Raw genomic sequence first — 12,928 nt, 5'->3', positions numbered from 1 at the left:
TCTAGATATTTATCTTTTTAGTGTTTTTTGCATCTTTAAATTGATTGCTCAATTCCCTGATTTTTTATGTACATGAATAAGAAAAAAAAAGAGTTAAAATTGTTTGATTTTTTTTGGTCTTAACTAATTCCATGCATTATTAAGTATTAAAAAGTAGCAAACTTTATTAATTTTGCATTTATAGCATGCCCTAATCTTACCGTATAGAAATTAAACACTTGAGAATCTTTGTCAGATTTTTGGAGTCCAGCATTATTTGTCTGCAGTAACCAAATCATTTCCTAGTTGTTTATGTTTCTCTGAATATATGGCTTTTGCTAAGCATTGTGGGTAAATGGTCATGTGGCCAGCATGCTATATGGCACGATGAGCCACACTTTTGAGAATGAATCATCTTTATAACTGTGTAATGCACTTGACAACGTAATTAAAGACGTGCAGATGTCAGACTCCACTTGCAGATGACATAATTGTCTTTGGCTTTATCATTTTAATCCCTTGATCTTTTCCAGACTGAGGAAGAGAAAGAAAAAAAGAAAAAGAAAAAGAAGGGAGAGGAAATTGAAGAGGAGGAACCAGATGAAAGCATGCTGGACTGGTGGTCAAAATACTTTGCTTCCATAGAAACCCTCAAAGAGGTGAGTTGTGGGGCAAACTACTTGTGGCATTGTATATTAGATGCGTCACTTAAAGCCTTTATAGTAACACATTCTTTGTCTCTAGAAACTGTATTGAAATGAATCAATACTAATTATACTATGTGCACACAAAAACAATATGCATAAACCTATACACAGCATACGTGGGAGATAAAACCTATGTCACTTTTTCTTTTACTTTGTGTAAATTGATACATTTAATCATCTGACCACAAAAAGGTTATGGGCATCTCAGTAAAACACTATCACTTTTTGTTAGACTTCCGAGCAATAGTTGTAGTGATGCAGACTTGAAAAAAATTAAACTTTCTTTTCTTTTAAAAACTGTGATCAGCACCTTGTGCACACACACCCATTACTAATCACTGCGCTAATGTAATCTCTCGTAACCAATCAGCACTTGAGCAATGTATAAAAAGTAGCCTTTTTTAACACACATCGCATTGCAAAGTTCCTTGGTATAGTATGCTGGTACCTTATAGTCTTAGCATGCTATTGACTGTCAGCTCCAGAAACCTTACTAAGGGGGGGCAAACACTCGTGAATTTATTTGAGGGAGTTTCACAGGTGGGTGGAGGCGTGGTTACGGATGTTCCATAGGCAGTGTCAGGGCAGGGGGAGTTGTAGGTGTTTTGAGTCAGGTGATCTGGGGGTGTGGCTAAGCAGTTGTGGGAGGTGGCCAGCCTGAAAGGACAGGTGCAGTGACTAGGATTTTATCTTTTAACCCTCCTCCTCAGCCCAATGGGAGTGCAATATAGAAGGTTTGGTGCTTTTCTCCTGAAACCGCCACTGCCGTTAAAAACTATGCACAATTACAAATTACATATCTTTCTACAAAAGTCATAGCAAGAATATCTATTTTACTTGTAACCGTGCAGCTGATTGTTGATCCTTCTGCTGTTGCAGCATTTTTTCATTTTTTTAAAAAAAATATTTTTCACTTTTTCTTTTCTTATCCTGGACTTCTTTCATTTGATCCAAAACTAGCAACTGCGCCAACAGGAAGCTGCAGCTGCAGAAGCGGAGGAGAAAGAAGAGATGGAAATTGCAGAAGGTAATTTATAGAAGGTTAATAAACTCATGTTATCCAGGAAAAGTTTATGTTACAATCCTATATAGAGGTAACACTTTTATTAATAAGTAATTTATACATGAACAGTATAATGAAAGATAGACTAGCACTGTGAGTTTTACACATCTACTGGCACACATAGACAATACATGTATACACGCACATATACAGCAAATACAGGCACACATAGACAATATGTGTATACACGCACATATACAGCAAACACACTCAAACACAAGCACACATAGACAATATGTGTATACTTGCACATATACAGCAAACACAGGCACACATAGACAATACGTGTATACATGCACATATACAGCAAACACAGGCACACATAGACAATACATGTATACATGCACATATACAGCAAACACAGGCACACATAGACAATATGTGTATACATTCACATATACAGCAAACACACTCAAACACAGGCACACATAGACAATACATGTATACTTGCACATATACAGCAAAGACAGGCACACATAGACAATACGTGTATACATGCACATATACAGCAAAAACAATTAAACACAGGCACACATAGACAATACGTGTATACATGCACATATACAGCAAACACACTCAAACACAGGCACACATAGACAATACGTGTATACACGCACATAGACAGCAAACACAGGCACACATAGACAATATGTGTATACATGCACATATACAGCAAACACACTAAAACACAGGCACACATAGACAATATGTGTATACATGCACATATACAGCAAACACAGGCACACATAGACAATACGTTTATACATGCACATATACAGCAAACACAGGCACACATAGACAATACGTTTATACACACACATATACAGCAAACACACTCAAACACAGGCACACATAGACAATACGTGTATACATGCACATATACAGCAAACACACTCAAACACAGGCACACATAGATAATACGTGTATACATGCACATATACAGCAAACACACTCAAACACAGGCACACATAGACAATACGTATACACGCACATATACAGGGAGTGCAGAATTATTAGGCAAATGAGTATTTTGACCACAACATCCTCTTTATGCATGTTGTCTTACTCCAAGCTGTATAGGCTTGAAAGCCTACTACCAATTAAGCATATTAGGTGATGTGCATCTCTGTAATGAGAAGGGGTGTGGTCTAATGACATCAACACCCTATATCAGGTGTGCATAATTATTAGGCAACTTCCTTTCCTTTTGCAAAATGGGTCAAAAGAAGGACTTGACAGGCTCAGAAAAGTCAAAAATAGTGAGATATCTTGCAGAGGGATGCAGCACTCTTAAAATTGCAAAGCTTCTGAAGCGTGATCATCGAACAATCAAGCGTTTCATTCAAAATAGTCAACAGGGTCGCAAGAAGCGTGTGGAAAAACCAAGGCGCAAAATAACTGCCCATGAACTGAGAAAAGTCAAGCGTGATTCCACTTGCCACCAGTTTGGCCATATTTCAGAGCTGCAACATCACTGGAGTGCCCAAAAGCACAAGGTGTGCAATACTCAGAGACATGGCCAAGGTAAGAAAGGCTGAAAGACGACCACCACTGAACAAGACACACAAGCTGAAACGTCAAGACTGGGCCAAGAAATATCTCAAGACTGATTTTTCTAAGGTTTTATGGACTGATGAAATGAGAGTGAGTCTTGATGGGCCAGATGGATGGGCCCGTGGCTGGATTGGTAAAGGGCAGAGAGCTCCAGTCCGACTCAGACGCACGCAAGGTGGAGGTGGAGTACTGGTTTGGGCTGGTATCATCAAAGATGAGCTTGTGGGGCCTTTTCGGGTTGAGGATGGAGTCAAGCTCAACTCCCAGTCCTACTGCCAGTTTCTGGAAGACACCTTCTTCAAGCAGTGGTACAGGAAGAAGTCTGCATCCTTCAAGAAAAACATGATTTTCATGCAGGACAATGCTCCATCACACGCGTCCAAGTACTCCACAGCGTGGCTGGCAAGAAAGGGTATAAAAGAAGAAAATCTAATGACATGGCCTCCTTGTTCACCTGATCTGAACCCCATTGAGAACCTGTGGTCCATCATCAAATGTGAGATTTACAAGGAGGGAAAACAGTACACTTCTCTGAACATTGTCTGGGAGGCTGTGGTTGCTGCTGCACGCAATGTTGATGGTGAACAGATCAAAACACTGACAGAATCCATGGATGGCAGGCTTTTGAGTGTCCTTGCAAAGAAAGGTGGCTATATTGGTCACTGATTTGTTTTTGTTTTGTTTTTGAATGTCAGAAATGTATATTTGTGAATGTTGAGATGTTATATTGGTTTCACTGGTAAAAATAAATAATTGAAATGGGTATATATTTGTTTTTTGTTAAGTTGCCTAATAATTATGCACAGTAATAGTCACCTGCACACACAGATATCCCTGTAAAATAGCTAAAACTAAAAACAAACTAAAAACTACTTCCAAAAATATTCAGCTTTGATATTAATGAGTTTTTTTGGGTTCATTGAGAACATGGTTGTGCAATAATAAAATTAATCCTCAAAAATACAACTTGCCTAATAATTCTGCACTCCCTGTACAGCAAACACAGGCACACATAGACAATACAGCAAACACACTTAAATGCAGGCACACATAGACAATACGTGTATACTTGCACATATACAGCAAAGACAGGCACACATAGACAATACGTGTATACATGCACATATACAGCAAACACACTCAAACACAGGCACACATAGACAATACGTGTATACATGCACATATACAGCAAACACACTCAAACACAGGCACACATAGACAATAGGTGTATACACGCACATATACAGCAAACACAGGCACACATAGACAATGCGTGTATACACGCACATATACAGCAAACACACTCAAACACAGGCACACATAGACAATACGTGTATACATGCACATATAAAGCAAACACACTCAAACACAGGCACACATAGACAATATGTGTATACATGCACATATACAGCAAACACACTCAAACACAGGCACACATAGACAATACATGTACACATGCACATATACAGCAAACACACTCAAACAGAGGCACACATAGACAATACGTGTATACATGCACATATACAGCAAACACACTCAAACAGAGGCACACATAGACAATGTGTGTATACATGCACATATACAGCGAACACAGGCACACAAAGACAATACGTGTATACATGCACATATACAGCAAACACACTCAAATACAGGCACACATTGACAATACGTGTATACATGCACATATACAGCAAACACACTCAAATGCAGGCACACATAGACAATACGTGTATACACGCACATATACAGCAAACACACTCAAACACAGGCACACATAGACAATACATGTATACATGTACATATACAGCGAACACACTCAAACACAGGCACACATAGACAATACGTGTATACATGCACATATACAGCAAACACAGGCACACATAGACAATACAGCAAATACACTTAAATGCAGGCACACATAGACAATACGTGTATACATGTACATATACAGCAAACACACTAAAATACAGGCACACATAGACAATACGTGTATACATGCACATATACAGCAAACACACTCAAATACAGGCACACATAGACAATACATGTATACACGCACATATACAGCAAACACAGGCACACATAGACAATACGTGTATACACGAACATATACAGCAAACACACTCAAATACAGGCACACATAGACAATACGTGTATACATGCACATATACAGCAAACACACTCAAATACAGGCACACATAGACAATAAGTGTATACACGCACATATACAGCAAACACACTCAAACACAGGCACACATAGACAATACATGTATACACGCACATATACAGCAAACACAGGCACACATAGACAATGCGTGTATACATACACATATACAGCAAACACACTCAAATACAGGCACACATAGACAATACGTGTATACATGAACATATACAGCAAACACAGGCACACATAGACAATACGTGTATACATGCACATATACAGCAAACACACTCAAACACAGGCACACATAGACAATACGTGTATACATGCACATATACAGCAAACACACTCAAACAGAGGCACACATAGACAATACGTGTATACATGCACATATACAGCAAACACAGGCACACATAGACAATACATGTATACATGCACATATACAGCAAACACACTCAAATACAGGCACACATAGACAATACGTGTATACATGCACATATACAGCAAACACACTCAAATACAGGCACACATAGACAATACGTGTATACACACAAATATACAGCAAACACAGTCACACATAGACAATACGTGTATACACACACATATACAGAAAACACACTCAAACACAGGCACACATAGACAATACGTGTATACATGCACATACTGTATACAGCAAACACCGGCACACATAGACAATACGTGTATACATGCACATATACAGCAAACACACTCAAATACAGGCACACATAGACAATACGTGTATACATGAACATATACAGCAAACACAGGCATACATAGACAATACGTGTATACATGCACATATACAGCAAACACACTCAAATACAGGCACACATAGACAATACGTGTATACATGAACATATACAGCAAACACATTCAAACACAGGCACACATAGACAATAAGTGTACAGGGAGTGCAGAATTATTAGGCAAATGAGTATTTTGACCACATCATCCTCTTTATGCATGTTGTCTTACTCCAAGCTGTATAGGCTCGAAAGCCTACTACCAATTAAGCATATTAGGTGATGTGCATCTATGTAATGAGAAGGGGTGTGGTCTAATGACATCAACACCCTATATCAGGTGTGCATAATTATTAGGCAACTTCCTTTCCTTTGGCAAAATGGGTCAAAAGAAGGACTTGACAGGCTCAGAAAAGTCAAAAATAGTGAGATATCTTGCAGAGGGATGCAGCACTCTTAAAATTGCAAAGCTTCTGAAGCGTGATCATCGAACAATCAAGCGTTTCATTCAAAATAGTCAACAGGGTCGCAAGAAGCGTGTGGAAAAACCAAGGCGCAAAATAACTGCCCATGAACTGAGAAAAGTCAAGCGTGCAGCTGCCAAGATGCCACTTGCCACCAGTTTGGCCATATTTCAGAGCTGCAACATTACTGGAGTGCCCAAAAGCACAAGGTGTGCAATACTCAGAGACATGGCCAAGGTAAGAAAGGCTGAAAGACGACCACCACTGAACAAGACACACAAGCTGAAATGTCAAGACTGGGCCAAGAAATATCTCAAGACTGATTTTTCTAAGGTTTTATGGACTGATGAAATGAGAGTGAGACTTGATGGGCCAGATGGATGGGCCCGTGGCTGGATTGGTAAAGGGCAGAGAGCTCCAGTCCGACTCAGACGCCAGCAAGGTGGAGGTGGAGTACTGGTTTGGGCTGGTATCATCAAAGATGAGCTTGTGGGGCCTTTTCGGGTTGAGGATGGAGTCAAGCTCAACTCCCAGTCCTACTGCCAGTTTCTGGAAGACACCTTCTTCAAGCAGTGGTACAGGAAGAAGTCTGTATCCTTCAAGAAAAACATGATTTTCATGCAGGACAATGCTCCATCACACGCGTCCAAGTACTCCACAGCGTGGCTGGCAAGAAAGGGTATAAAAGAAGAAAATCTAATGACATGGCCTCCTTGTTCACCTGATCTGAACCCCATTGAGAACCTGTGGTCCATCATCAAATGTGAGATTTACAAGGAGGGAAAACAGTACACCTCTCTGAACAGTGTCTGGGAGGCTGTGGTAGCTGCTGCACGCAATGTTGATGGTGAACAGATCAAAACACTGACAGAATCCATGGATGGCAGGCTTTTGAGTGTCCTTGCAAAGAAAGGTGGCTATATTGGTCACTGATTTGTTTTTGTTTTGTTTTTGAATTTCAGAAATGTATATTTGTGAATGTTGAGATGTTATATTGGTTTCACTGGTAAAAATAAATAATTGAAATGGGTATATATTTGTTTTTTGTTAAGTTGCCTAATAATTATGCACAGTAATAGTCACCTGCACACACAGATATCCCCCTAAAATAGCTATAACTAAAATCAAACTAAAAACTACTTCCAAAACTATTCAGCTTTGATATTAATGAGTTTTTTGGGTTCATTGAGAACATGGTTGTTGTTCAATAATAAAATTAATCCTCAAAAATACAACTTGCCTAATAATTCTGCACTCCCTGTATACACGCACATATACAGCAAACACACTCAAACACAGGCACAAAACACACTCAAGCACAGGCACACATAGACAATACGTGTATAAATGCACATATACAGCAAACACAGGCACACATAGGCAATACGTGTATACATGCACATATACCGCAAACACAGGCACACATAGACAATACGTGTATACATGCACATATACAGCAAACACATACACACATAGACAATACGTGTATACATGCACATATGCAGCAAACACAGGCACACATAGGCAATACATGTATACACACACAAATACAGCAAACATCGGCACACATAGACAATACGTGTATACATGCACATATACAGCAAACACAGGCACACATAGACAATACATGTATACATGCACATATACAGCAAACACAGGCACACATAGACAATACGTGTATACATGCACATATACAGCAAACACAGGCACACATAGACAATACATGTATACATGCACATATACAGCAAACACAGGCACACATAGACAATACGTGTATACATGCACATATACAGCAAACACAGGCACACATAGACAATACATGTATACATGCATATATACAGCAAACACAGGCACACATAGACAATACATGTATACATGCACATATACAGCAAACACAGGCACACATAGACAATATGTGTATACATGCACATATACAGCAAACACAGGCACACATAGACAATACATGTATTCATTCAGCCAGACACACCCACCAACACCCACAGTCCCACCTACAAAATGGTGGCTGCCCCCTCAACCTCCCGAGTCGCTAACACCTAACCCGCAGCTATAAGTTTGGGAGATATGGGAAGCAGTGGTATTAAGACCTCAGCTCTTTAACATGTGACTGCAGACACTGCACGGGCCCCCAAGCTGCACAGCTTAATAAATAATCTCTCAGACAGATGTATACACCATAACACACAGAGATATAGCGGTATATATAGGGATAGACATGCAGAATGAGAAATACAGTATAGTCACTGTTTGCCTGACTTGCTCCTTCCTGTTTGTGCTGCTCTTTGCCTGTTATTTAATTCTACGTCAAATCTTCATCCATTAAGGAAAAAGCTATGAAAGTTGGCATAAAAATGTGAGACCCGGCCCACGGTTAGAATAAAACTAAACAATTTCATTTTTTTTAAGTTGTGAATCTGTTTAACTCAGATATGAACAAGTTTCAGATGATTCAATAAAAAGTACCACCTAGTGCAATAAACAGAATTTTCCACCAGAGACATCAATACATTTAGGGCTAGATTACAAGTGGAGCGCTAAATTATCGCGTGCCCGTAAACAGGCAAATTTGTTGATTACGGCGCACAATAAATAACCAGCCATAGCAAGTGGCTGGTTATTGTTACCGTGAGCTCGCTGTAGCAATTAGTGCTCAGAAAATTAACTAGAGGTCAGACCTCTGGTTAATTTACAAAATAACCCCCAATTGCCCTGAAAATAAAGTTTTGGGTTTTTTTTTTCTTAAAAAAAATTTGCATTTTTATTTTAATAAAAAAAAAACCTGCAAAATGCGGTTATGAGGGATTAAAGATGGCGGGTGTGGGGTTTAAGAAAACAAAAGGCACTGAAAAGTGCCTTTACATAGAAGTCCATAGGATGTTTTTTGCCCAATTTGTAATCTGACAACATTTTCAGAATATGATATTAATATATAGGGGCCAATTTACCAAAGTGCGAGCGGACATGATACGATGTAGCGTATCATGTCCGCCGCATATCGATAAATACAGACAGCATACGCTGTCGGCATTTATTATTGCACCAGCAGTTCTTGTGAACTGCTTGTGCAATGCAGCACCCTGCAGATTTACGGCCTGCTGCTAGCAGTGAGTGTCAATCAACCTGAACGTATAGGATCGGGCGGATTGATGTCCGCAGCCTCAGAGCAGGCAGACAAGTTATGAAGCAGTGGTCTTTGATACTAGCTTGATAATTCGGCCCCATAGAATCATTTGTGTCTGCTCATGATTTGTTTTAGAAAGTGCAACAGTTTTACCTTTCTAAAAATAAGTACATGATTTTATGTCACAAATCAACCAGCAACACGGCTACATGTAGGGAGTCTTGTCATAAAAGTTAGATTAGGGAACATAAAATATGCATTATTTATAGGGACATCCAGTTACATTAGTAATACCCCCTTTAGCCTTTATTACCAACGAGATGAGCACTATGTGCAAATGCTCAGTGCCAGTATCTCTGTATTGCTACTTACCATAGGTGGTAGTTGAGGTTACACAATGGCCCCTCCCCAAAGCGCTACCTTTTTACCAACCTTTGACCCCACTATGTTTAGTTCTCACAACTGAGCAGTGATTTTATCTTCTTGGCTGCCAGTAACGCACTGATCAATACTTTTACCTCTTTAACTACCAATAACACACCACACACAGCAGTGATTTGTAGGGATGTGCAACAAATCGCATTTCACTAACAAATGTTGAAAATGGCTATGGTCTGTGGGATTTGGCTATTTTGGCACTGGAGTTATTATAGAAAAAGGGCAACACGTTAATCTTTGCCAACACAAATATTTATGTGTTGCACTTTTACGCTAATAAACCCAGTGCCGAAAATAGATTAATCCCGCAGACCCTAGCAATTTTCATCATTCGTTTCATTAAAGAATACTAAAATATGACTTTTTGCACTTCCCTAGTGATTTGACCATCCCGTGACTGGCAGTAGCACAGAGTACTGCATGTGCTATGTCATATAGACATAGAGGTCTTTCAAATTTAGCTGCAACTCAGGACAACTTTTAAGTACCCAGTATTTTTGCACAGATTTTATTGAACAGCCTTCCTTAAATAATGTGCTGTCCAATTAAATACTGGAGACCTGTCAACCCTACTCAGGATACATGCACACTTCTTAGCATAATTATAGAATTATATTACTAGTAAGGGCTGACTGTGTGGACTACTTTTCCCCAAGTTCTTCAGGGTACAACCATGAAAGCTGCGGGCCAGATGTTATATTATAACAATACGAAAAAGATTATAGTCACCCTCTTGAAATCCTCAAAGAACATGCAGCCACTACTAGGTGTGTAATAATTAAAAAATATAAACTTTATTGGAATCCAAAATAGTAAAAAAACGTCCCATAATCATGGAACAGAGAGAAGAGGAGCAACAGTGTAACGCGTTTCGCAACCCCTATTGGCACTTACTTATAGACTGGGGGACTTTTTTACTATTTTGGATTCCAATTTTATATTTTTAATTATAACACACCTAGTAGTGCCTGCGTGTTCTTTGAGGATTTCTTTGCTTAGCGGCTTGATCCAACGTAGCTATTGCACTCTGGGCCCAATGGAATTGTTACCTTTTGATACTACTTCTGGCTCTAGCAGCTGCAGGACGCTGTGTTCCGGAGGTTTCTGTTTGTTCACACTCTTGAAAGTTTGTTTAAAACAAAAAAATAAAAAAAATAACAAACCTTTTATACACAAACTCATGTAAATTACATAGGGTGGAGAAATGCCTGACGCATTTCGTGTTCCCTGGTGGTGTTTAAGCTTAGTCTCTATAATTAAGAGGCACTAAAAGGTGCAAATTACTTCAGACATTCTTTCTTGCCCATCTTCATGTGATTTATTATTTATTTGTGTTTGTGAATAAAAAATAAATAAAAAACTTTACATTTTCAAGAGTGTGACTCAATTTTTGTCCGACAGTAACAGTTTTCATGGACAAACTTCTGCAGCACAAGTCGGTGCTTAGCAGCCTCCTCTTCTTCCATACTTCTTTGGTGCAGGATTGGTGAAATAAGAATTCCTTATTTCTAAAAGGCAGCAGAGAAGAATTCTGACCATTCCCTGAATCGTATGAGAAATTTCCACTTATTTTAATTTGTGGATTTAAATAATTACCTTATTTATAGAAGACTTAGAGATGAAACTATCCTAAATAAAAAGGTTTTTATGATTGTTTATTATTATACTACTGTCCCAATATAAAATTATGTTTATTTTTAACTCTGCATCTGCCAAAGCTATAATGAACCACTACAGAACGTGTCAAATCTAGTACAGCCAAATGGTTACATTATACGTTATAACTTGTGTAGTATAGTAATGGTAAGTATTAAGGCTTCCATGATACATGTATTATTTCTTTTGGGGTTTAATGAGAAATCATTAGACTGATTTGTGCTATCCAACAGAAAAGAAATATACATGCACATGGGACATGCCAGGGGCAGGGTTGGCAGAATGCCACCTCTCCTTGATATTGCCAGTCAACTTTCATGCACATTGTATATGAGTGTCCTGTGTTGTTTCCTTCCATTTCCACTCCATCCCTCCTATTTTGTGTGGTCAGAGATCAAAATTGATGAATCTCCCATGAAAGGCTCCAAAGGTCAAACAAAGAATAAGGAGAAAATTAAAGTTCCCAAAGAGGACAAGAAGAAAAAGCAACAAGCCGAGCAGGCTGAGAAGAAGAACAAGCAGAAGATCGATGAGCTTAAGGCAAGTTGTGTTATAATGACCGTAAAATTAAAGGGTTATGAAACCCATTTTTTTTCTTTCATGATTCAGATATTTTATACAACTTTCCATTTGGCATCTATTATATCATTTGATTCCTTCTTTTGGTAACAAAGCCATTATCAAAAATCTGTTTTCAAAATCATTCAGAGTTCTGTGTGAAGCAGTGAGATATTTTTATTGTTACAGCATTTTAAAACCCAATTGGTGGTGGGCTTGACAGAAAATTTATTTATTTAAATAGTAGACCAGATTAGGCAAGCTTTTTCAACAATTGAACTCCGAGGGGCCAATTTATAAAAGTGCAAGCGGATATAATCCGCTGAAGCGAATAATGTCCTCCGCACATAGATAAATGCCCACAGCATATGATGTCGGCATTTATCATTGTACAAGCAGTTCTGGTGAACTGCTTGAGCAATGCCGCCACCTGCAGTTTTGTGGC

At 38.9% G+C, this 12,928-nt stretch overlaps 1 protein-coding gene across 1 annotated transcript in view; it reads left to right on the top strand.

Annotated features, from left to right (window-relative positions):
* The window catches only part of OTOF (otoferlin), a 742,062-nt gene that overhangs the window by 635,923 nt on the left and 93,211 nt on the right, over positions 1 to 12,928 (top strand). Inside the window, exons 32-34 of the mRNA XM_053709494.1 lie at positions 513 to 638; positions 1,647 to 1,713; positions 12,347 to 12,465. Coding sequence (XP_053565469.1) covers positions 513 to 638; positions 1,647 to 1,713; positions 12,347 to 12,465 — 312 coding nt within the window. The remainder of the gene's footprint in view (positions 1 to 512; positions 639 to 1,646; positions 1,714 to 12,346; positions 12,466 to 12,928) is intronic.

Source organism: Bombina bombina, chromosome 4 (assembly GCF_027579735.1).
Source record: "Bombina bombina isolate aBomBom1 chromosome 4, aBomBom1.pri, whole genome shotgun sequence".
Taxonomy (NCBI): Eukaryota; Metazoa; Chordata; class Amphibia; order Anura; family Bombinatoridae; genus Bombina; species Bombina bombina.
This window is presented reverse-complemented; position numbering and strand designations above follow the sequence as displayed.